The sequence below is a fragment of the Agelaius phoeniceus genome, chromosome 9 (assembly GCF_051311805.1).
Source record: "Agelaius phoeniceus isolate bAgePho1 chromosome 9, bAgePho1.hap1, whole genome shotgun sequence".
Classification (NCBI taxonomy): domain Eukaryota; kingdom Metazoa; phylum Chordata; class Aves; order Passeriformes; family Icteridae; genus Agelaius; species Agelaius phoeniceus.
Genome location: NC_135273.1, coordinates 29,862,657 through 29,889,206, shown reverse-complemented (window position 1 = coordinate 29,889,206; position 26,550 = coordinate 29,862,657). Strand labels below are relative to the sequence as shown.

The 26,550-nt window shown below is 40.7% G+C and overlaps 1 protein-coding gene across 12 annotated transcripts in view; it reads left to right on the top strand.

Annotated features, from left to right (window-relative positions):
• The window catches only part of JMJD1C (jumonji domain containing 1C), a 159,653-nt gene that overhangs the window by 104,867 nt on the left and 28,236 nt on the right, over positions 1-26,550 (top strand). For 5 of the 12 annotated variants that reach the window (XM_077183395.1, XM_054637802.2, XM_054637801.2 and 2 more), the window contains 5 exons: positions 15,506-15,611; positions 20,359-20,483; positions 21,752-21,895; positions 22,013-22,199; positions 22,287-23,953. In XM_077183395.1, coding sequence (XP_077039510.1) covers positions 15,506-15,611; positions 20,359-20,483; positions 21,752-21,895; positions 22,013-22,199; positions 22,287-23,953 — 2,229 coding nt within the window. Of the gene's footprint in view, positions 1-9,680; positions 9,726-15,505; positions 15,612-20,358; positions 20,484-21,751; positions 21,896-22,012; positions 22,200-22,286; positions 23,954-26,550 lie in introns of those variants that run through there. The other 7 variants (XM_077183399.1, XM_077183401.1, XM_077183398.1 and 4 more) reach the window with 4 other exon arrangements.

Below are 26,550 nucleotides of genomic sequence, written 5' to 3'. Positions count from 1 at the left end.
ATTGCGATGTTCTATGCAATTTAGGCCCTCCAAAGAATATTAACTGATAAAGCATTAGACTTGGAAGCTCCTTAATTGGGGAAGGTGCATTCAGGTTGAAGGTGTGATTTTTTAAAATATGTCATACTGTCTTGATCAGTAATATGAAATTAGCAGTGTTGACGACTTCACTTCTCAAAGACGTATTCACCAAAAATTGCTACAAAGCAGTAGCTTGTCAAAAATAGTTCCAGACATAAGCCTGTTCTCCTTAACTGTTGGCCTCTATTTTTGATACATAGAGGGCAATTCTGTGTTAGATCAGGCTCTTTCCTCCTCTCGTGGAGCAAATAGTTACCTATTGAAACCTGAGATGAGGGCTGTTGATCTGTGTCCATCATGAGTAGTTTGGCGACAAGATACTTAAATTGTTTATTTTAATATTACAAGAAGTTTCCTGACAGAGATTCCTCTAAGTACCAAGGCACCCAGAATTTGCATTTTAACTGGATATTGCTTGGATATTGACTGTAGTAGCATAAAACAGCATTGTGCTCACTGATGAATAGTGCAAAGATTTCTTTATTTGAATGGTTATAAAAAGCTTGAGAAATGTTTTTCATAGGAATTTCTCTTTGCAGGGCTGGCAATATCTCAGTGCCAAGTTTCACAAGTTAATTGTACAGATAAGAGCTTTACTGAATGATAATGTCTTCAAGAGAATAGAAACTATATGTACTAACAGTATGTTAGACAGAAATATTAGCTTTATTACTGAGACTTTTTTCTGCTCAAAGATAGCTCAAGTGGGAGGATTGTTTCTATTCCTTTTGCATGCTGTTTTCTGTTAATGGTAGAAATCACATTCCTAGCATTAGTCACTTAATGTAAGGTAGTTTGTGCTTGTATGTTTTTTCTGGAAGATCTCCCTTTTCTTTGCCGTTATACCAGATCCTAGATAAATCTTTGGTAAACTTCCTGTTAGTATCTCCTTTTCAAAAAAAATGGTGGTTCTGCTCCCTTGTTTAGTCTGGAATAGCATTGATCTGCTTGTGAGCAGAAGACAGAACTGAGGAATCATTTTTTGCATGGATGAGTTAACTTTGAGTCTTCTGAAACGTGTTTAGTTTTTTGTTCAAGCTCTCATGGCTGCACATTTTCAATATGAAGTCCTTAGAGACCATGTTGACCTAAACACTTTTTTATTGCATTTTGCTGTTAGTGCCTAAAATTCCAGTGTCTTCCTGCCAAAACAAACAAAGTTTGAATTTGTGTGGGAAGACTCCATTTCTCTTCAGATACAATTCTTAACTACTGACTAATTTTTCCCATCATTACATGGACTCATAATACTGGTAATGGGCAGCAGACGAGTTTTTGGTATGAATTCTGCTCACATCAGTTCTGATCAAGAAACAGTGGTGTTTCACATAACTCTTGGGCCAAAAGGCTTCATGAATAAGGTGCTGCTGTCCAGTGTAAAGGTGACAACTGCTCAAAGCAGAGAAAACAGCACACTTGGCATCCTTTCAGACTTGGCAGGAAAAACAAAGTTTGAGTAGGCAAAGAACTAAATTACTGTCGTTACCAGAAGTGGTTCTTCCAGAACAAGATTAAAGAGACTTTGGCAGGACTTCTGGGGAATCGTGACCCATGCATTCCCATGCCATGTCTGCTCTTTGCATAAATAAACATGTTTCAATTGTTAGGAGATTCAGTGACCTTGCTAAGGGCTAGATGAATATCATTATTAAAAGTAGGGTACGCTGCTGCATTATGTGAGCCCACTTCCATGTTTTCACAAGGTTTGCTATACCAGCTGTAACACTTGCCAGTGAATTTGTTCTTTACTGCTAAATGTGCGTGTGGTTCTTCTTTCGCCTTTTGTGTACTGCTTAGAATCCTGCTCTTCTCTTGAGAAGTTGCTTGGATTCTGTATGTGTGGTGCCTTAAACACTAACCTACAACTTGTTTCCTGTGGCTTTTATCTCTGTTGCTTCATGGAGGATGTAAACTGTATTATTCTTTATGTGAAACTTGTGTGTGACTGAGTGACTCATTCATTAATGTGGGATGGTCAGACCATTTAGTCATGTAGTGCTTTTTATGGTGGTGACAAGGGGATCTTGAGGATAAAGCAGATGTGAAGGTTTGCTGTGGTACTTTGCTTAGCAATGGAATGGAAATTCTGTGCTTTGTAGGAAATAGACATAAAATTTACAACTTTTTGATATTTTTTACATTAAATTAGTATCTGTAGGAAGTTTAGTCTTGAAATGGACATGTAGATTAGGTCCTTAAAGTGAATTCTACTTTGCATTCATAATATCATGTATGTTCTGTGTTTAAAAATTCACTAGTGTAGTGAGTTTAATAATGGCTCTTGGTATAGTATGAAAATGAACATTTCTTCCAAAAAGCAGTTTTAAGGAAAAATTAACAGTTAAGTGTACACATACAAGTGTGACCTCAATCAGATACTTTGAACTGAAGAGGTTTTCTGTAATAAGTTATTTGTACTGTTCTCTGACATCTCTGTGTGTCTGTTTTGTGGTACACATATTAAGTTAGGCAGCAGCAAAGCTAATCATGCCTTAATTTGTTTAAGCACTGTCGTTTACTTGAAGGACTATAGATGGGGATGTGAAGCATTAAAGGCCAGCATATGGTATGTGTGACCTCATCAGAGTGGTGTTTTTGTCTGGCTGGTGTTTGGCAGTGCCCGTCACGGACACTGTTGGGCTGAAGTGTGTGATTCTGCTGTTGCTGGCTGAAGCAGCTGGAGTCAACTGCATTATACTTTGGACAAGCAAATGAAGAATAACAAAAAGTGGTTTATATTTTGGTTTTTTTCATAGTAAAATAGGCTTGTGGAAAGATCTGGAAAGACTCTGCTTTGCCTGAAGCAGTGTGTGCATTTCAGCTGTGTCTGGGTTGGGCAGAGCAAGCGTGCATGATTGATTATATACTTCCAAATATGTACATACTGTGTGTGATAATGTATTTCCAAAGGATTTCTGAGCACACAGCACTGGAGCAAATGTGCACAGTGGAGGCAGGACAGAATTCAAATGAAGTTCCTTCACAATCATTGAATGTCCTGCAAAGGGTATTTTACCACTCAGGGAGGAAAGTAGAAGGGTGCACAGTCTTTCAAAAGTCCTCTTGTTTATTTGGTTTAAAGAAAAAAAAACTTGCTAAGAATGAATATTTATAGTGAAATCTCTCTTCAGGCCTCACACTCTCCTTCATAACTTTTTTTATTTTCTGGAAGACAAGCCTGGTTGCTTTAGTGTTTCAAAATGGTACAGTCTGCCTGTCTACCTCAGTGCTGAAGGTTGCAGATGTAAAGATAGGGCAATGAGAAATCCCCGTGGGAGGTGTTGCATGAACAGTGATAGGCACCTGTACTTTGCTCTTTTTCTAAATGTGTGTGGCACATCTGAATGCTGGCAGGTCAAATGTCTAACACGCCTTAAAGATTGTTGAAACAATAAACTTTCTCACTAATCATGAAGTAGGTACATCAGATACAGGAGCTAATATACACTTATCTTGATCTATTACAAATTCAAGTCATATATGCCATTAAGAAAGACTTGAGTGAAGGGCCATGGGCAACACCACTGCTCTGCTTTTCTGTTCATTATGGGCAGACATTGGATATTTCAGACCTGGATGCCTTTGGGTTCTGTGACTTGTTTGCTTGTAGGAGCAAGTAAGCTGGGCTTGTATAGTAATGACATGTGCACATAAAAAATTCTTTAAACATCTTGAAACAGGGATAAAATAGTATTTTTCTGTCTGTATTTTAAGCACCCCATAATTATATGTGCACTCATCTTTCAAACTTCTTACTTTAGGCTTCAGGCTTAAAAATAACTACTGCAGCTGAAAATTGCTTTTCCCATAAACTTTTACCTCCACTGATGGGCAGGCAGGAGCTTTTTGGGGTTGGTCCCACCCTTTGAGGTTGCCAGAAGCAGCTCGGGAGCTCCGGGTGCCGGCCACAGAACCTCTGTGGTCCCCTCCTGCTTTTGGTTCCTCCACAGACAACCCAGGCACACAGAGCTTTCTGCATCTTTAACTCTGCTCAGTGTTGTGCTGCAGAGCTGTCTCCATTCTTTCCCATGTCTCTGGACCACCCATAAGGAGTCCAGCTGGCTTCCCTGGCAGCCTTGTAAAGAGGATGGTCTAAACAGCTCGTTACCGACACTTGGACTCGAAGTGCTCGGCTCCAGCATGTGGGGAAGCACAAAGCTGGTCTAGCTAGAAGTGGGTCAGATGACTCACAGCACTCCTCACTCCCAGCAACACGTGCAGGACAGGAGAGTTTCATCCCAGCTCACAAAAGGAGAGGAATGAGGGAGGAGGGGTTGGCACCCTCCATTTGCAGAGTCAGAGGGACGAGTACATCATCTGCCCTAAGCCTGTATTTGTGCTTCTCTTTGAAGAAGAGCTTCTTGTTTGAGAACCTCCTCGTTTTCTCAGAAGAGATGGAATAAAATGGCGCCTTTCTGTTTTACCTTGATCTGGTAAGAAGTAAGAACTCCAGTCACTTTTTTTGTCTCTCAGCAAGGTCTGGCTCAGGAGTGGAGTTCTTCAGATCTGAGAAGCCTTAGGGAAGTGAGCAGTGTGCAGGGGAGGCCATCAGTCACAGGAAGGTGACACAGTAGTGTGGCTCCACCAGTTCAGGTGGAGCTGCTGAAGCTGTGGCAAGGTACACAGGGAGGAATGGGGAAAGAGTTGGAAGGTCCTTGGGATAAACTGAGGTTACTACAATGCCACTCAGATCCATAGGAAAACAGTTCTCCTTCCTTTGTCATATTCTTCCTACAATTTCTGAAAAAAACAGTTCAATGATTTGATTTCATTAATCCTACTCTAGGAGGTAGTATTTAAGTGAGTAATTAAAAGACTGGATTTCAGAATGGAAGAGATAGAACAAAACCTGCTTCTTCTTTGAAAGTGAATATTAAATCCTTTTACTAAAGTATTTTGGTACTTCTGAAAGGCCATGCTTGGGATTACTGAGTTTAAAAATCCATCCAGTGTTTCTGGGTAAAAATTTCCTGTGTTTGATCACAAGTGATTACTTTTTCAGCAGTAAAAATCCATGGAAAATATCTCTCAGTAGTAAGTGGAGGAAGCCTTATTCTTGGTTCTATGTCCTTAAAATTTCTGTTTCATCTATTAAAAATGAAAGTTTAAAGTATTTCTCTTATGTGGTGGTCCTGACCAGCCCTGCTTCTGTAATCCAGACTCAGAGTCAGCTCCTAGAGAAGTCTGTTTCACATTATAACCAGTTGCTGCTTTGCTCCTGTGTTCTTGGTTTCCCAAGCTGCTCTTTGTTGGGATTGGGAATCCTCGTGCTTTAGGGATCCCAGAAGTGTGAATGTAAGTAAACTCTACAGTGTTGCATGGGAGTTTGTACCCAGAGCAGGAAGAGAGTAGGCATTCCTGCATTTCAGGTAGGGGCAAACTTGAGTTTCATGAAAATGTGTTCTTTCCCAAATGAAGCCTTATCTTGAAATGATAACACAACAGCTCGTTTGGTGAAGGGCTCATGGGTTTGTTTGCTTTCCTTCCTCCCTTTGATACAATGTCCCTTTGTTCTGGCTGCAGCTCTAGATATTTTTCTTACAGAATGTGTTTTTGAAATTACTCTAATAGAAGTAATAATTTGTAGTCTGGGGTTACTGCTTCACGGGAGCTGCTCCACAGCCTTCAGCAAGCTACAGTTAGAAGGGGTTGAGAGCTATAGCAGTTCCAGGTCTGTGTACCTAATTCTTTTTCCAGGCCAGACATCTGGGGAGAAACTCAAGTAATTTTATACCAACTTGAAGTTTTAGAATTAAAACCAAGTATGAATCTTGCTATTTTCTTAGATGTTGGAATAACTTTACCAAGGGCTTGTGGAGGACTTGATGCACAAAGCATTATTTATTTTTAACAGTATACTAGTAATTACAGTTATAAAGTCCTTTTACTACTATTGTTTGTAAATACTGAAACGCCCCCTTTAATCTAGCAAACATTTCCTGTCTTTTGAATGGAATTAAAGTTAACTATTCCCTTTCTTCCCCTGTAACCTCCTCTACTTGAGTGTATCTGCTAGTATTATTGAGGGTAGTATTTTAATGGTTTTGCTGAGCAAATGAGTTTGAATCATAGTAATTTCTGTGCATGTCACTAATCATTACATTTTTTGTGATTTTAGTTGTGAATTTTAAGCATGCAGTTTAGAAATTATATTTCAAGCATAGAGGCAGGGGTTTTACCCCATTTGAATATTTGCTTCCCTTTCATTGTCTTATCACCATGTCACACCATTTTGGTATATGGGAGATAAAATCAGGTTAAAGCAGGTTTCAGAATGCGTAAGGCTTGGTGTCTTATGGTGAATTATGGTGCTTGACAGGCTTGAGGTTTTTTTTTCCCCTTTTTTTTTTCCTTCCCCAAGTGATGTAGTTCAATTTTGAATTATGTCTTCAATAGGAATTTTTTGGTTCTACATGCTAGGAGATTTGTCTGTGAAAAAATATGGTGAAATAGAAGATGATTGTATCAATTTTAAACTCTGAATGACTTACCTAAGTTTACCCCAGGGAATTTATTGCAGCAATAACTGAAACATCTCTGTTTTCTGATTAGCAGTTTAATCTTTCCTCTCTGCAAGACTGTTATTCATCAGTTCTATAAAAGACATATCCACTGCTTTCTCTAGAGTTGCAGAGAGCTGTAGTGTTAATCCAGCTATGATATATGTCCCAGCTGGTCATATCTGTTATTTATAGGGAAAATTCCTAAAAAGGCTCCAACAGGTCATAATGGAGTTCTCTACAGGAAAAAAAGATAGTGCTGCTTTAAATCCTGTTAGAAATTAACTTTGAAAAGTTCTCTGCAACTAAAGTGGTACTTTTAAAATGTGAGAAAAATGAGCTTTATTTTGATCTACTTTCATAATACGAGCATGTGGGCCAACATGTATGTATTTTTGTATTACAAGAAACACATTATCAAATAAATACACTTAATAATGAAATAAATTATAATAATGAAATTAATAATAATGAAAATAAAACATTAATGTAATTCAGTGGACTAAAACATGCTGGGTTTCAAGAACATTTGTATGGTATCTTACGTATTTTTTTTCTGCCTTAAAAAAAAAGTTAAAATATTTTTATTGTTTGTAGGGATTTGTCTTCTGCCCATAATCATCATGAGTTACAGAGAAGAGGAGTTGGAAAGTTGTATGTTGGCAGAGTTCCTATTTGGTAAATAGGATTGAGGATATCTGCAGGAGAGACCAGGTAGCTGTGTGATTGCTGTTGGTAATCTAAGCTGGTGGTAGTTCAAATTCCAGAGCAGGGAGTCATTCACAAGAGGGATACACTGATGAATATCTCTAGGAGGTGGTGTTGATTCTAGGATCTGTCATCACACTGGCACGTATTGGACAGTTTTCTGCAGTTTTCTTCTGCAGAACTGGATTGAGAGGCCTTTGCTCTTCAGTAAGCTCTCAGTAGTCTTGTCAAGGAATCTGGTATTGCTGAGTAATGCAGCTGCTAAAGGATTTGGTGGAGGTGACTGCTGTGAGCTGAGAGATGACCTGTGTGGTCAGTCATTTTCTGTGGTGGTGGTGGTGGTACACAGCCTTCCAGTGCCACTGATAACCCCTGCTGTCCCTCATGCAAGGAGCATGTGTCTCTTGTAAAGTGGTCAGTGTCTGAGCAGGCCTCTTGTCTTGCCTTGATCTCTGGTTGCCCACTAGTCCAGACAACTGGTGATCCACAGAATGTGCTTTCTTTTTACCTTAAAGATGCTGACATCCATACAGCTTGTCCTTCAGCTGATGTGATTTGGGTCTTGTTGAATACCTCCTGAAAGCTGTTCACAATTCACAGGGTGTCTGGTTCTCAGTTTAAATTTTAATATCAATGTACAAAAGAGATTTCTGCAATCTACTTACTTAGCAGGTCTCCTTGTTAGCATCAACTTCACTCTGCTAATTGCTTGCTTCAGGGAAATGTCTGCACTTTGAGGTTTCTTTTCCCATAGTGGCAGTGAGTTGCTTAGTGACTCAAAGGCTGTTCCAGTATTGCCACATGACTGAGTGGCTTAGGACCAGTACTCCCTCCCTGTTTCTCTTGCAATTAGAAAAAACAAAATGCCAAATCAGTACAAGTTGCATATTGCTGAGATGGTGGTGATAAAAACGTGGAGCCTGCCCTGAGGAAGCGGAAGGAAATATGATTCAGTGGAAAATGAAAGAAAAGCAAATGTGTGGCTGTGTCAGCAAAATGGGAGAGAAGGTGGACATGGAGTAGTGTACATTTGACCTTTATTTGTCTGTATGTGGAGAATATAAGTAGTACAAACAGTCACCACAGTGTTCTAGGTGGAAGCTGAAATCCCCTCTGTTTTGTGTATAGGAGCCACTTTTTTTGGGAGGTCTTAAGATGCTAGAAGATTCCTGTCTTTGGGGGAAGAGTTTGCTTTTCTGACCCAGATTGTCCTTCCTAGCTGCTCAGAGAGAGAGAAAGTAACATAATTCATGGGCATAACGGTCATCAATTTTTTTTATCTCTATTTTCAAGTGCAAGACTATTGTAGATGTCACTAGAGCAGTTTTTAGGCCAGTTTTTGACAATACTTGTCTAGCCCAGGTTTGGTTTTGGTTACCCATTGGTTGTTGCTTACTTTCCTGCTGGATGTTCATCCTGTCCATGTTCATGTTTCCCCTCTGCCTTCCCACACCAGATTGTCATCTACAGATAGAAGAATAATAAACTGACTCGTAAAATGTAAGTTTTCCATGATGCCAATTTCACCTGAGGTATTGATAGTTTTATAGGAAGGCAAATACCTCTGTTGATTTTTGAGTTAGTAAGTTAAAATCACGGAGAATATTAGACTACAAGTCAGATTTCCCCCCCCGTATATTTATGTTCCTAATGTTAGTATACCAGTTATGGTTCCAGAATTGAACAAATCAGCGTGATGATGCATCTTCAAGCCTGAAATCAGGACTTGAAGAAGTGTATGTAGCTCTGATCCCTTGGTTCTCAAACCTGATAATTAAAATTTTAAAATCAGTTTCAACTCCTGAGGTAAAATGAGGAAAGGAGTAGGAGTGTGTGGGGAGGAGTATTATGCATAGGGAAGAGTGGGGAGCAGCAGAAAAATCGTTGATAGCTTTTCCTGAGAAATGTTAACTTTACTGACAGTTGGAAAATCACTAAATTTGTATTCTCATCTTTTTTCCCCTTGTAATTTTAACTTCCTACTTACAGAAACATAGTCATTGCTGTTCCACACTGAAAATAACCCCTAATCTTTAAATGTTTGTGGTCTGAACTATCTATAACCATTTGTCCTTGGAGCAGTGCATTCAGAGCCCCTTGCTGGATTAGTTATCCCCGTTGTGTGTCCTGGCCCCTGCGTGCAGGGCCAGCGTCACTGCCCAGCCCTCATGCGGGGCCCTGCCTCTGCGCACGTGGAAGCAGGGCTGACCTCGGCTCGACTTTGTTTCTGCTTTAGGGGTCAGGGTTGTGCCTTCAAGCTTGACTTAACTGGTTCAGATGTAGCCCAGCAGCTGCTGGGTTTGAATGAGGTAAATTGTGACTGTGCGCTCAGAACAGCAGAAAATAGGTCAAGTGTGGGTTGGGTTTACATAGAAAGCGCTCGCGTCGCCTGCTAAGCCTAAGCCTCTTCTCTCAGCTCAGACAAAGCCGTTTAAGGTAAACTGGGAAGTTCCAATCTCCCCAAAAAACTTTCTAGCCTTTCTAGCTTTCCTGCCTTGGTGTCTGTGGGTGGTGTTGCCCTGGATGAGGAGCGTGGAGCAGGAGGGAGGTTGCCCTGCTGGGCTCCGTGGGTTCCCAGAGCCATCCCCTCTGCTGTGCCTGGCTGACCTCCTGGCCAGCAGCTGCACTGCCCTGGCAGCTGGGGTAGCCTTTCACTTGTCAGAGAGAAATCAGGAATATTCTGCTAACCAGTGGTTTAGGCATGCTGTGTGTCTAGGAGGAAGCTGCAGGAGATCTGTATTTAGACTCATCTAAATTTGGTCATTTCCCTCCTCAGTTCTGGTGTGGTCTGTGTTGCAGCCGCAGTGCCTGCCTGGTAATACCCTCAGGGGTGTCAGTTGCTGCCAGTTTTTCTGTGTTTTAGTTAGATTCTTATCTTCTGCCACTGAAAAAAGTCTGGTAGCAGTGCAGAGGGATTCTACCAGTTCATAGGTGATGTTCTTGTTATGATATTTGGTATTCTGCCTGTCTGCATTTTGTGTGTTTTTTCTCACTCTGATGTCAAGTAGGACAATGTTAAGATTGAAGGTTTGTTAAAAATTACTGTCAGTGAAAGAAATTACAGATCAGTGATTTAATCAGTATGTCAGGTGACATAATCAGTGAAAGATGAAAGAAAAGGATTTTGCTGGTTATCGAGAAATGAAAATGAGAGAGTTGTACAGGCCTGCTTTCAAATGAGGGGTAAAAATTGGCATGAATGTGTTTGAGGCTGGGTGCAGGTACAATACTTAATCTTTTTTATGGAAGAAAATAATCAAAAATTGGCATTAGGGGACTAGTATAAATTCTCAGCCATTTAGATTTTGAGAAGTGCTTTTTGCTGCTACTGTTCTGCTCTCTAAAGACTTGTGGCAATCAGTAGGGAAGTGTTGGCTTGTTTTCACACTGCAGTTCTCATACCTAATTTCTATGCAGCTGAAGTTCAGTGCAGTTGTACAAATGACTTGCTGCAAAAGGAAAAAAAAGGGTTGGGGTCTGATTTTATAGAAGCTAATATTCACTTAGAAAACAAGAACAACACTGAGGGTTCGGGACACTTTGAGGTTTTCTTTTGCACTGTTTGAATTTAAATGTTGTCCCTCTACCATTAAACTCCTGACAAAATACTTATTTTAGTGTGCAGTGCACACTGTGTAAACATTGTAAACAGGACTGTCAAGTTGGTTATGTACTAGTTTTCATCTAATTCGTGTCCTAAATTATCAGAAAACCTCTAAGCAGCCAGAGGAAGCTATAGTTAATTAAGCCACAGATGGTGAGGACTAATGTGGCGTTGACCTTTGCGAGGACTGCAAAATCTACTTAGTCTTTCTCTGGAAAACACTAGCTGAAATGAGTTCCTACTGATATTAGAGAGATGTCCTTGATGCATGAAGCCAAATGCAGAGACACCATGACCAAGGAAGGAGGTTTCCCAAATGAAGGTTTGCAGGTTCCTAATGTGTGATGTGTGTTGAGATGTAGTCCTCAGCGCTCTGATTTAAGCCTTTTTAATGCCAAAAGCCACTGTTTTTGTAGGACTGGCTTACCTGGAATACATATTGTCAGTTCTCCTCTTCTTCACTGACAGTGGAGAGTTGACAGCTGACTGGAGCGTGTGCACTGTCCCATAAGCAGCATGCAGGCTGTGTAACTGGGGCTAGGAGCAGCTACTGGAATCCACTTCTTTGTTCCTCTTTGCTCCAGGGTTTCATCTCTCCATGAACTCATTTCTGCCTCCCAAGCTTCTGAATGATGACTTGGAAGAGTATTTTAAAATGCTGAGGAAATTGTTGCTGCAGTAGTTTGGGTCTTGTGGAGGAGGTAGCTGTGGAAATAAGTAGACCCTCCTAGCACAGTCATACCTGGCTGCCCAAAATGCAAAAGGAACTTCTGGTCATTTGAGCCTTTCAGAGCACTTTCTATGGTCTTTGGGCAATGGGCAGGTTCAGCACATCTGGGGATAGCTCTCAGTGTCTTGGACTATTTTTTGAGGATGGAGAGCAAGAAGGAGAATTCTCATTGGGATTTTGACTTGTTTTTCTGTGGGTACTATCTTGAAATTCCTGTTTGATCTCAAGGGAATTTTGACGCATGGCAAGTGATCTAAGCACTGGTTCACCTGGGACTCTGAATGATAAATTATTTTTAGTTATTTTATTATGACTGAATAAACTCTTTGAAAATGCTTCTCTGAACAGGAATTTCTCCTTCCTGGTTAGAGCAGTGTGATACCTTAACCTGATGGTATGGTCTATGGTTTCAACCTGCTTGTTTGTATCGTTTTGCTCAAGGATAAAGAACAGATAAACTCAGAAAAGCACAGCATCTTTTTTGATACTTGGGGAAAAATTTCATTCTCTGTTCATCTCAGAACTTCCCTGGAGTCGAACACGTCCCCAGCAGGTGACAATGATCACCTAGAGAGACGTGCAGCTGACCCAGTTCTATGGATAATTAAGCATAAAGTCCAGTCCACTGGAAGTGAATTCATTCCTCTTTTGATCTAGAAAGAAGGAAGAATATCAGCAAAGATGTGAAAAACTAGTCACAGATTGGCAAGCTGCTGATAGTCACATTTCCTCATGTGACTGTTTTCCAGAAGGGCAGGAGGGGTTATCTCAACCATATTTTTCTAGCCTATAGGTGTTTTGTCTCCTTCCCAGAGTTGCATCCAGTCATTTGTGCAGCAAGAGGCACTGCCACTTGAAGTACATAAAGAGAGCCTCCTCCAGTAGACTTGAAGAAGAATATAACAGTCCCCTTTATTTGATTTGCATCCTGATTTGCATAAGGATTTCAAACCAGTATTAACATCCTTCTGGAGGAGATATTCCAGGACTTGTGGAAAAACTAGTTTAGGAGAGGGTACCATAACTTCTGTTTGTAAAACTACTTTCAAATGAGGAAAAGTCTGGAGGAAAATCCTGCAGGGCATTTAAATCTTCTGGAGGTTAGTCTGTCAATCATGCTGCATCTGCTGAGAAGAGGAATACTGAGGGTTACAATTGCCAAGGTTCAAATCTGTAGACAGTAATTGTTCCTTGAGCAATATAAACACAGGGTAAGGAAAAGAACTGGGAACTGCAGAGTCACCTGCTTGCCTTCAGTGTTAAACTGGGGAAGAGACTGCAAGTCATCAGCCTTACCTGTTGCCCTCTCCCTGCTTTTGCCAGAGTTTGTGATGTGTGCTGAGACTGTGTGGTTAAGGCCACTGCTTTATAGTTTTAACACATTATGCAGTTAATTTCCTGGGTTTTAGATATTCATATTTAAGACTACAGATGGAAAAAGGTAAGTCATGACACACACATATTTTCGTAGACACATGTACACACAATAACAGAATTTTTGAAATTACAGAAACTTCTCTGTTAGTATCTTCCGCCCTACCCTGTGATTGATGTGTTAAATGTGTATTGTGTGTATATTTAGGAACTCTGGGCTCTCTTTCATATCATACACATAATCCCCGTCACAACTGCATGCAGTTTGTGTAATGGGTCTTTGACCTAACTTGTGCCTTTTGTAGCTTATCTTTGAGCTCATCTTTCTCCAAGGGTGAGGAGATAAATACAAAATGGACTTTGCAGTCTCCTTTTCTGTATGTTCACAGGGAGCACTCTCAGCCAAGCATGCTGATGTCATGCATCTGAACAGGAGGCAGAGGTTCAAATGTACAATATGTAGGATGGGCAATATCTTCAGTGTCAAGTTCAAAGAAGGCCAAGATGCTTAGGAAGGAAGTAAAATCTTAAGAAAAAAAGCACCAATGTGTGTTGCCTTCAAAAGTGGCATAAGATGATGCAGAAACTCAAAAACTTTGTGTCAAGAACTCATGAAAATAGTATAATCTTAATAGTAACAGGTTTGATTTCATGGTACTTAATCAATGTGTATAATCTCCAAATGAGGATACAAGTTTTCTTAGATGTGACTGAAGAGATTACTCACAATGTTCAAGAGCTGCACGTCAGCTGCATTTGTAGGTCAGCCAAACTCAGAATTGCAGTCCTCAGTCTGTTGCTTAGATCCAGTGCATGTGGATCTGAGTGTGGAAATTTCTGCTGTAGGAGTCTCTTGCAGCTGCTGTGAAAGACAGTGCACAGGAAGGAGGATTGATCATCACACAGCTCCAGTTTCAGGATCTGTTGAGTTCCCCTGGCAAATAATTCCCTTTTCCCAGTGGTGGTGATGTTTTTTCTGTACATAGGATCATTGCTCAAATGGATTTGCACATGTAGGCAAAATAGCCAATACTCTCTTTTAAACTGCTTTGGGAGAGGCCATCCTTGAATAAATTTTAGTTATGACTCTCTTGTGCCTCTGGTAATGCTAACAGCATACTTATCTGGTTGGTATTTTGAACCTCATGGTAGAGGTCCTGTTGATCTTCCTTCCCTTCACTTTGTTCCAATTTACATGTATTAAAATGCTCATCTTGACCATTTCTTCAATCCAAGGCCATATCCTTTGTAGAAGCCTAAGGAAAGAGAGCGGTAATTTTCTCTAATAATCAAAGCATTGATGGATTCTCCATAGTGGAGCACAACAAATCTCCAAGTGTCAGGAAGTGAATTTTGAATTGGAAATAGATATCCTGTGATCAGTGGGTTAGCAGGAATAATCTCGTCCAGATGAATAGAGGAAAATTGCTTGTGTCACTGGAGGGCCTGGCAGCAATGCTCAATTCACTGGGTGTTACTTGTATCTTTGTGTTCTGTGGCTGGAGCTCTTCATAATAAATTGTGAAACATCAAGGAACTTGCTGGAGATCAAAAAAGAAATTGCTTTATCTCAGCTGCAGTACTGATAAAACATTCTACATTTTGTATGTGGAGAATTGCACTCATTATTTTAGCTGTCTGAAGTTCTCTTGCTATAAATGAATGTTGCTGCTGCTCATGGGTTTCCAAGGCCGTCTTCAGCCTGAGAAGCCACTGGGCTTTTTTTCTCTGCCACAGTCTCAAAGACAGAAATAGCAAGTTTGCTCTGAAATAGAGAAATAGGTGTTCTAGGAGTCCAGAGATGAATGGTGATTCTTAAGCCATGCTTGCAAGGGTATGAACCAGATTCTGTGCCCAATTTTTTTTCTGTTAGAAGGAGCCACTGAATATATCTTCATTTCCCAGATGATATCCTACCAAATACTGGAAAATAATCTTTTCCAGGGGAACTGATTGTAATAAACATAAAACATGTCTTATTTGAAACTACCTAATTAACAAAGGCCAACACATTTGAAAATCAGCAATGGTGTTTATCTCAGAATGCTTGTTTCTCCTAAAATACTGCTTATGTGTTACATTTGTAGGTTTGATATCTGTGTTTATGCTCAACGTGTCCATATTATTACATTTTACAGATATGGAAACCAGATTTTTTTTAAAACAAAATTTAGTAATTATTTAAACAATTCTTTGTGCATACCTGTGAGCACCTAAGTCTCAGAGGGCATTTTTAGCTTGTAGCAAGACAGTATGAAAGTGTGATCCTATTAATAGCTTACAAGTCTGGCCACATGTGGGATCTGACATAGCGTGTTCCCATGAAATAACTTCTAGCACTATGTTATGCTTTTAAGTTTTCTCTAAAAATAGTACAGGGATTTGTAGGCAATCAGTAAAATTAGCATCTAACGACTTAATATTGTATTTTAAAATACATCTAGGAAAATAAACAGAAATGTTACAAGTAAACATAACATATGGTTCTTTTTTTAATCTCTACTTTAGGACGACGTAGACAGTCTAAACCCAGTTCTCAGGGATAACCCGCAGTTACATGAGGAGGTAAAAGCCTGGGTAAAGGAACAAAAGGTTCAGGAGATTTTTATGCAAGGTAATTATGTGGGAAATTGTGTTATTTATATTCTGTGTTAGCTAGTTTAAGGCCATTACTTGTGTGGGACTCATCCCATAGCATTTGTGAAATAATGGAGAATATATCTTTTAACTTGGAAGTTATTTTTTGGAAGTATTTGTTAATACAAGGAAACAAGACTGTAAGAAGCTGTTGGTGTTTGCTTCAGACTGTTCTTAACTTGTTTGATGTTTTAGTGATTACAGCAAAAGCTGAATATCATTAGTCTGAATGTAGATATTTTATGAAGTTTGTTGTGAAAATAAGTGTGTATGAATGGCCTCCACACACATTTTGGCATGTTTAAAACTGTTCTGTGCTCTGTTAGTGTTACTGTTACGTGTGATAACTTCTCAGATACCTACCTGTCTGTGCTTGTAGCTCTTCACAGTTCTGTCACAGATGAAGAATACTTTCAGATCCCCACCCCACGCTCTCACCCCCTGAGTGAAAAGTTGCTTTCAAATCAGTTACAATTTGTAACTCAATTTTAATGCTGGGAGGTTGCAGAAAAAGCTGTGTACAATAATATTTACACTGTAGATACAAGTTACAAGGAAACTAGTATGAATTTGAAGAAATTAATTTGGTGCCATCTTGCTGATAGTAAAAATACTGTATGCATTTGCAGCATTTTTATTAAGTTTCAGGAAGCTCTGCAGAGGAGTTCCTGTTAGTAGGAGACAGAACCCAGCCTCTGTGGGTTTGGGCTAAAATCCCCAGGAAAGAAGTTTCAGAACAAAAATGCTTAAGCAGTCATTTTGTAAATGAAGATTAGGAGGGAAGCTGTAAATAATCAGATATTATAAGGATGGCTCTGAGGTTTCCTTGCTGTCTAGTCTCTTTGATAAAACCAAGATCAGAAGACTAAAAGAATATGGTAAGTATAATACTGAACTTAGAGTAAAAAACTTGTGTTTTTCCTTCTGTGGAATTTCTCATTTGACTAGAAATGATTCTTATGGGCCACAGAAAAAGGATGCTGAAAAAATGAACACGTGGAATTGCTTAGATAGTAAGTTGGCATGTTGGTGTTAGTCATTTTAGATTTTACTTCTGATATCATCAGATGCAATACAAGTTAATAGTCTGTTGATGAAATTTGCAGACAAAACTGGATTGAGAGGTGATGCAAAATCAAATCAGGGTTATATGAAAAGGAAACTGAAATTGAGCTTGTTTATTGTATTTCATTAGAATAACGACAGTAAGGCTATTGTAAAAGTCTCTGTGTGCATTGGTACAGAATCAATAGTTGAGCAAAGCTCCAGCAGTATTGAAATTGTCATCTAAATGAGACTGCCAGCCCATCACCCAGACAACTCTCTCCCATCATTCCAGGGTCTGTATTTTTGTCCTCATAGATACAGATTCTCACACAGGGGTTTCTGTGCTTAGAAGTGCACAAATGAGCAATAAAATAGATGAGAAGATGTAATATAGATGTAGTAATATAGATGATAAGATGAATCTCATGCCAGTGTTGTTCTCATCTGAGGAGAAGCTTTAGACCCACTTGCTCCCCTGATGTGATGTGTGACCTGAGGAGCCACGTGCTCCTCACAGGGGCCTCAGCCCCATGGGTGGTGGTCAGCCAGCAGAGACTGCTGTCACATTCTCTGTGCCCAGAATCTGCTCCTGCTCACGCAGACTGCCTTGGCACCAGCCTTCCAGTGGCTCACAGACAGCCCTCTGACAGTGCTAGCTGCTGTCATCTGGTCATGTTCTCTTCCTTTTCTCCTCCTCTCTCTTCTCTGGTTTGCTTCACCTCCTCCATTTTCTTGTTCCCTGCAATTTAAGCTACATTTTTGCCTCTGCCTTGTCTAGATGCATCTGTTAAGGTTATTACCACATTCTCGTACTTCATCCTCTACAATATTTTTAGTATCCAGCCTTTTCCTTGTTTTCTGTGATGCTGAAACCTTCATACCATAACGTCGTATTTTCTACTTTGACTTTTGCAGTTAAAACACAGTTTATCTGAAGAAAGAGGAGGGTCAGATAGGAGCATTAAAATCTGGTTCCAAATATTTGGAAAGGAGCATGCCAGTTTGAGGAGGGAGAATTTTAGTCAAAACCAGTCCAATTATTTACAAGAATGAGGCTAAAGAAAAAAATTGGCCCATTTACCTTCTCCTTTGGGCAGCAGTCACAGCAGCATGCTTTGCAGTAGAGATTGTAGCTTTGGCAGGAAAGTAGTTTGTTCCTTGTTTAATAAAAAATGAAACTCCTCCCAAACTTGGCCCAGTTGAAAGCTTTTGGGACAAATAAAACCGGTTCAAGGAACATAGTGAAGTGTCTTTGATTTTTAACAATTAAAAGATTTGATTTCTTTCTTCTGATTAGTTTTTTTATCATTACAATCTCAGGCTGCATGTGTAATAATCCTCCTGAAACACTGAGTGTGCTTCAGCTCTGAACATATTTTCTCATAGTACTGCACAGGCTGTTTTAACAATGTGTAGCTGGAGTGATTCAGCCAGGGACTGGAGACAAAGCCAGGCTTTTCCTGTAATGGCTGCTTGTGGCTGGGCTGGGCTGGGCTGGAGCTGAGCTGGTCTGTGTTGTGTGACTGCAGTTCAATCTCCTTCTTCCTGTCATCCCATCAGCATGGAAGGAAAAAAACCCAACCTGCTGCTTTTAAAGGTAGATAAACTCTCTTTTAAAAATGGATAGGGTAACAGCTGGAATGAAGGATGGACACAGATTAGAACAAGGAGTAAAAGGAAGGAAATTGGCATTGGATCAATGTAGGGGAGTATGGGAGAAGCTGCAAGCTGTTGGAGAAGGAAGAATGGAGCTTGTAAGCTGAGAAGACTGGGGGGGAAAGGACTTAGAAGCTAGTGGCCTGGAGTCAGAGTAATGCTAAAATGAGACAAGAAGCTGGGGAGAGATGCTGGTTCTGCTTATGCAAGAGACTGAAAATCATTGTGCACTTAGCAGTAGGATGCAAGAGAGGAAAGTGGGAATGGGAAATTTGCACAAAGAGACACAGGCAGAATTTTACTGAGACTGTCTGAATAAGGCAGAGCTTTGGGACAGCCTTTGAAAGTTCAAGATGTGAGAATGTGGATGGGGTCAGGCAGTCAGAAGTGTGGGAGCTGAGCTGGAGGCGTTCTGCAGGGTCATGTGGAGTAAGGGTTGGAGAGAAGCCATCAGGAAATGTGTCCCCATGGGAACCCTGTCTGGTCCAAGACCAGAAATGTGAGACAAAAGTTTGTAGATTGTTCCTCCTTTTCTGCCCATGTGTACCTGTGATTGGCAGTGCCTGTGCTGGCACACTTGTGGCCCTTGTCTGTGCTGCTGGAACCACACTCCAGGCACCAGTTAAGGCATCAGCTCAGGGGGTTCAGGAGGTCTCAGTGTTTCAGTTGTGCCATGAATGATGTGGATGGGGGTAAGAAGGCTGCTGTGGTGTGGTGTTTCTCTTCCCAACTGGTTTAAAAATTATATAGTCACATGCAAAAAGTATTTCAAGAGACTACTTGGAAATTACTAAATAATTACTGCTTTTGCTCTTCTCTTGATCTGTCAAATGTTGACATTAAAAACAGTCCTTGCAGTAGGATACTGTCACATACAGAGGGGATAACAGACCCAGTTGTGTGATCCTGGGTGTTTTTTACTAGAGAAAGCTGTCACCTGTGAGGTCCCTGGCCTGTTTGCTGCAGATGTTTGAGCTTGCTTAATATACTGGGCAGGGCTTGGAAAAACTGATCTTTAGGAAAGACAGGGAAATTCTGGCCTTGCCTATGTGGTTCAGCAACTGAGCAGTCTTAAATCACTTAAGTGAGGCTGTTTGTAGGTTGTCACTGACTGGTTTTTCCTCCCTTCCTGTTTGCCTGACCTGGGACCTGGGGTTTGATTGCAGAAGTAGCAAAGGCCACACAGTTGGAACTGAGCTTTGGTGGCAGTGTTGCTTGGTTATACAAAATGCCATATAAACACCAAGTGTAGTGAAACTTAAGAGTTCCAGTGATCAAGTAAGACATTGAATATGAATAAAACTGTTAATTCTTGATTTCTGAGTCTTGAAACAAACTGTAAAATAGGTACTGTATCACAATAGCTCCCCATTCCCGTGGGTTTTTGGAGGTGAATTATACTGAGCTTTGCAAAATGTGTGAGGTTTCTTTGGAGTTGGTATGTCTGAAAACAGGAGCTGAAGTGTTCATAGTGTGTGTGTGTGCTTGAATGTTCTGTGTGGCCATAGCAGTCACGGGTTCATTCCACTGCCTTTCTGCTTGCTGTAATAGAGAGAAACTCTGTGGTCACTTATGGGAAAGACTTGGCAGATGCAGAGCCTAACCACCAAGATGTAAATCTTTTAGCCAGCAAAGCAGCTGGGCATGTGACTAGCCTGTTAGATGGCTTCTGTATAACCTGCTGCTGCCACTTTCTAGCCTTTCAGATTACTTTTCTGTGGTTGCTGTTCGTAGGCAGGAATTTTCCCATCATGTGTCATCATGGTTGCAGAAAGATTTAGTTAGATAAGAAAATTGTATGTTGAAAATGTTAGCAGAATTAACCTCAAAGCATACTTACATGGATCATTTGCTTTTCAAAATGTCTTCCTGAATCTGTGGTTAGCTGTCCATGCCATGTGCACATATATTTGCTGTGAAGCTTAGAAAAAAAGTAGGAAAATTCATGTATGCCTTTTTTTCTTTTTTTTTTTTTTTTTCTGCATTCCTCAATGGCTTTTTTATTTCTTCCCCTTCCAAAGGTCCGTACTCCTTAAATGGTTATAGGGTGAGAGTGTACAGACAGGATTCTGCCACCCAGTGGTTCACTGGCATCATCACTCACCATGATCTCTTCACCCGCACTATGGTGGTTATGAATGACCAGGTGAGTTGATGTGGATGATACTCAAAAAAAAGCTGCAATAAGCTGTGCCTTGGGAGGTTCTCATTTTTGGTGGTAGCACTCAGAATCACACCAAGCTGGTTCAATTCCAGCAGGCTGAGGGTATCAGTGCACTGAAACTGCAGCACCAACTGCATTGGGCTGTCAGTTAAATCCTCCTGAAGCTGAGTATTTGTGCTGCAGTGATAGGATTAATACCAGTCCTACAGTTTGTTCTGCTGTTGCTCTTTGAATGTTGAAGCCTTTGAAGTAAAGCAATCCAGTTTGAAGAACTGGTCTTCCCTGTCTGCTCTGTTGAGAATTTCTTTTCCCAAGAATGAAATCTTTCAGCACTGCAGTAGTGGTTACCTTTTCCAAGCAATTGAAATAGTCACTTCCTGCAATTTATTGAATTAAGCATTTACTGCAGCCCCAATTTATATTTGCTATGGTAGGTTTTAGTTTTATTATGGAATTTGATGTTGCAAAAAGAGTTAATACTGGTATTTTTAATGTCAGTAATGAATTCTATTTCAGGAGAATAGGGTGATGACTCAACAATAATAGAGTCAATGACCCATCTGCCTTGAAATGACTGACAAAACCATGTGTGACAATAAAAATTTAAGACTAGTCTATTACTCAGATATGTTCTTTCCCTTAATTTGCTCAAATTAGTATTCCCCAAATGTTACTTTTTTCACTTTGTGCCATGTCCTTTGAAGATATGGTTAGCATTTCCTACTTTATAAAGCATTTCTCACTAATAATGTTCAACAGTTCTAGAGTTGTTCTTTCCAGTCATTTTGGTTCTGGTAGCAGTTTTGCTTCTGTTGAAAGTAGTACTGTAATGTGCTTCTGCAGTATAATTTATAGTATATTGAATTTTATAAAATATTTGTATATTGTAATTACTGCTTATGGGTTATTCTATGAATAACTTGTTAAATCTCAAATTTGCAGGTTAGTGAAGGGGGAGGGAATGGGTGGTGGGATACTTTTAGCTTTTTTTTTTTTTTTTAATTATTTTTACAATGGCATGTAAAGACACATTTGCTTTGGTTTGACGCTGTTCCCAGCATTTGTTGTGTCATATGTCAGTTCTGCTTGTCAGGATTAAGTAGGCTTTTCTCTGATTAGTCTTTAGCACACAAAATAGACTGGTGAACACTGGTACAGAAAATACAGATTAGGCATTGTCTGAACATCTGTGGATTGTTATTTTCTCTCTTCTCTTTTTTCTTTTTTTTTTTTTTTTTCACATAAACCAGGTGTTAGAACCTCAGAATGTTGATCCTTCTATGGTTCAGATGACCTTTCTAGATGATGTTGTTCACTCTTTGTTGAAAGGTGAAAATATTGGAATCACTTCACGCCGACGGTCTCGTTCCAACCAGAACAGCAACACAGTTCACGTAGATACATTTATCTTTTTACCTAAATATTTTCATATATTGCAAATGTTAAAAATACATGTTTAAAGACACCAATTAACATTGCATTTAAGTCAATTAATAACAAATTATTTTTAGGGTCATTATACACGTGCACAAGCAAATAGTCCCAGACCAGCAATGAACTCCCAAGCTGCAGCACCAAGACAGAATTCTCACCAGCAACAGAGGAATACTCGGCCAAATAAGAGGAAAGGGTCTGATAGCAGCATGCCTGATGAAGAGAAGATGAAAGATGAAAGATATGATTATATAGGTCGAGGAGGTAAAAGTGGTTAATGGAAAGGGTGGGAGAGCTTTGTAAAACTGTATTAGACTGAAAATCTGATAGATGTGTTTTTATCTTTTGCAGAAAACCCCAAAACCAAAAATAAACACTTTCTTAATAAAAGAAGAAAACCTGAAGAAGATGAAAAAAAACTAAATGTGAAGAGACTGCGGACAGACAACATCTCAGATTATTCTGAGAGCAGTGACTCGGAGATTTCAAATAAAAGATTAACAGATTCATCCTCGGAGCAAAATTCAGAAAATGAGTTAAAAAGCAAGAACTCTTCAAAGATAAATGGAGAAGAAGGAAAATCCCAAACTACTGAGGGAGTAGAACAAACACTAACAGATAGACAGTCTCCATGGGATGAGGTGCAGCAGGATAAAAACCATGAAGAGACAGAAAGACTGAAGTCATCGGTCTTGGATCATCAGGAAAAATCTTCGCTCCATGCAGCGGAGCAGCCGCCACTTTATGAGCAGAATGCCAAGGATCCACCTGTTCAAGAGTGTAATGCAGAAAAACATCATACTGTGGAGTTGAAAAATGAGCAGTTTTTACCCAGGCCTCCTACTCCTAAGTGTGCTGTTGATGTTACTAATAAAAACAACTCTGAAAAGGAGAACCAGGATAATGCTGCAAGTACCTTTGGTTTGCAAACAGTTCAGAAAATAGAATCTCACAGCAGTGATTTAAAGCAGCAATTTACAAATGCAAATTTCCTTGAAGCAAGAAAACAGGAAGCCGATCAAAGTTGGGTTAGCAGTGTTGGTAAAACGGATTTGATACAACCTGGGGTTGTAAAAACATTACCAGTAAATGAACACTTAAATTCTGAAAAAGTGCAGTATGGCTCATTTATGTCTCCGTTAAATGTAGCTTCTCTAGCAGAAGAGAGTAAACTGCGTAAACAAAGTCCCGTCCCCGATTCTGTGAAGTCAAAATCTAGTGCTTCAGTTGATCATCCTAAAACAAAGTCACCTGATGTTAAGCCTAAATTCACCCAATCTTCTGATACTGTGAAGTCGAAGGTTAGTTCCCAAAACAGCCATGCTACTGGATTAACAAGGTCAGCCAATAAAACTGATCATGATTTGCCTAGGTCTAGTTTTCATCCGGTTCCAGCTAGAGTTAGTGCTCTAGAAGCTACTAAGAGTCCTCTTATCATTGACAAGAATGAACATTTCACAGTATACAGGGACCCCACTCTGATTGGACAAGAAACAGGAACTAATCACATTTCACCTTACTTGCATCAGCATAATTATCCTCTGCATTCCTCATCCCACCGAACCTGTTTAAATCCAAACGCACATCATCCTGCATTAACTGGTTCATCCCATCTGCTCGCTGGGTCTTCAGCTCAGGCTCCCTTGTCCGCTATTAACCCTCACCCCCTTAGCAGCGCATCCCACCATTCTGTTCATCACCCTCATCTACTTCCCGCAGTGCTGCCCGGAGTGCCTGCTGCCTCCCTGCTGGGCGCCCACCCGCGACTAGAGACTGCTCATGCTAGCAGCTTAAGCCATTTGGCATTAGCACACCAGCAGCAGCAACAGATGTTACAACACCAGTCTCCACATCTTCTCGGACAAGCTCATCCTTCTGCTTCCTATAATCAGCTAGGGCTTTATCCAATTATTTGGCAGTATCCAAATGGAACACATGCTTACTCAGGACTCGGTCTGCCCTCCTCCAAATGGGTCCACCCAGAAACTCCTGTTAACGCGGAGGCTTCCTTGAGAAGGGTAAGTTGAGATCCTTTCTTGATGACGTATTTAGCTGGGCCTGGTGTCTCCCAGCAGTGATTTCCTAGGTACAGATGTGGTAGTTTGTGTCACACTGAGTAATGTTGTGATGGTGGGGTTTTTGAGTAGGCAGATAACTAGGACTGGAGCTACAGCAGTAACCACTGTCTCATGGTGGATGTGTGTAGGGCGTTTTTCCAGACCTTGATTTCCTAAGAATTCTAAAGGAAGATGAAATGTTTGATTTTGATTTATGACTAAGGGTGAGGTCAGCTAGCATGTTTGGGAACTCAGGTTCACAGGGTAAATATTTGCTGCCTGAAACTGTGTACCATTGTGTAAGTGACATATTAGGAGAAGTGAGACAGTTGTCTTCATAGTGAAATTTCATACTTGTTCACTCAGTAATGGTGAAAGACAGAGAAGGAAGGAGTACTAAATGCAGTGGGAAGTTCTGGAGAGAAATACTCTTGCGTTTCTAAATGTTTCAAGCACACTGTACACCCATTTCTCTTGTATTTACACCTATCTGTGTACCCTTTCTTGGAGTGTTATTTTCTCCCCTTCTGTTTCTTGTTGACACACATCTCTGCCTTCCCATCTGCTTTCCACTCCTCTGTATTCAAGTCAGGGTGATTGCTCTGTCTGTCTGCTGAGTGTAACCACTGCAGTCTCAGAAGAGGTGGTTTGTGTTTTTCAGCCTAGTGCCCAGTGTGGTGGTGGGGTTTGGCAGGCAGACGTGGCAATTACAGGAAAGGTTTTCTTAGCTCCTGAAGGCTTGGGGTATGGCATGCTCATTGCAGGCACCTCAGAGGAATAGTGTAAGATGAAGCATGTGTAGTGCAGACAGAAACTTTGGAGAGCTTTACTGCCAGCTTCAATTAAACCACCACTGAGCATGTGCATACTGATCTTTAGAGGCTTTCAACTTGGCCTAATTTGGGCAGATTTTCACAGGGACCACAAAAGGCATGTCACTGACAGTGGTCCTTCTGCCAAATTGTAAGCCTTTGTGTCAAAGCTTGGCCTTCTGAATGGTTAGAAAGATTTTTTTTTTCATCATGGGGAAAGCTGTTTCTCCCCAGATTCATTCTTAAAAAAAAGCCAAACCATTGTGGCTAAGTCTTTCCCAAAACAGTCAGTTTGGGTTGGCCCTGTAATACGAAGTGAGTTTGATCTAAAATGTGATAAAATCAAAATGTAGCAGTGAAGAAAAGCCTAAGAGAAAAAGATAGGTGGATTTATCTTTTCGTGTTGCTGCCTGCTCCACCCTATAGAGAAGTCCATTTTAAAAGAACTTAAGATAGACGTTGTTTTCACTTTGGCTGCCTGAAGAATGCAGCCCTGCATACTGAGGCACGTAGCTTTTTAATTATGTTGATATGTGGCAATTGTCTTGTGGTGACTTGTCTTCTAGCTCTTGCACTGGAGGCCTTTTTTAAATAGATCTTAGAAACCCAGAATGGGCGTTTCCAAGGTTGGTTTGCATGGATGCCACAATCACAGAAAGGGATCTGTGTTTGAGCTGTAAGAGCAGCAGCAGCAGCCACCCTTGGCTCAGGCCTGAGCCTTGTCTCTGAACTGAGGGAAGCATGCCCCAGTCCCACCTTTCCCTGCTGTCCTTGGGGGGCTGTGGCAGCTCCCATGTTTGGGCTGGGCAGTAGATGGTGCAGGTGGAGTCAGGAAGCTGTTTGAGCAATGCTTGGTGCTCAGGCAGATGTTCCCCAGCTCCTCTAGGGAGAAGGTGATGGGCCTTCTTTGCATAATACTTTAATGCAGCTTACAGGCTGCTCGTGGGAACTCCCCGCAGCGTGGGAACTCCTGGCCGAGGAAACGTGCGCACTAAAACTGTCAGCACAAACCCAAGTGGCTGCTTTAAATATTCAAAAACACAGAAATCAGAACTTCAAAGTTGTAGCACCTGCAGATCTAGGCTGTGCTGTGTGCACGTGTCATGAGAGCTCTTGGCTCCCCTTCTGCTGCAGCAGTTCCCAACTGGAGTTGCCAAGTCAGAGGAGAAGGATAGGGATGGACTGGTGAGGAGTGTAGGGAGGGGAAGGAGGTAGGGATGGACAAGCACCTGAGGCTTTGGGGTGTGCACAAAAGCTCACTCTTGTCCCCCAGTCCCTTCTTGGATTGTCCCCAGCACTTGAGCCCCACTTAACAGGTGCCCTGCTTTTCTACTCTGCTGTGCACTTCTTGTAAGCAGGTCTCCTAAGCAGAGGGGGGAGAGAGAGAGAGGGCAAGAGGAGAAAGAGAGCTGCTCCTGGTCTTTTCTGCAGGCTGTTACACAAGTTTCAGTAAAGATAAGAAAATAGAAACTTAACAAACTAGTAGATTAAAAAATAGTTTCATAGATTAAGATTTACCACTGTGTCTGAACAAGGAGGCCCACCTTTGGAGTGTTGAGGTACACAGCATAAAATTGGACTGTGTCTTTGCCATGCTACACAGTATGGCAAGTACATTTATGGTTTTAATAGCATGATGATGATGATCAAGCCAAATAAAAATGCCTGACTAAATAAAGCAGATTAATTAGGATTATCATACTTAATTATTTGGTTGGGGCAGGAGAGGAACAATCCAGGAAGGAG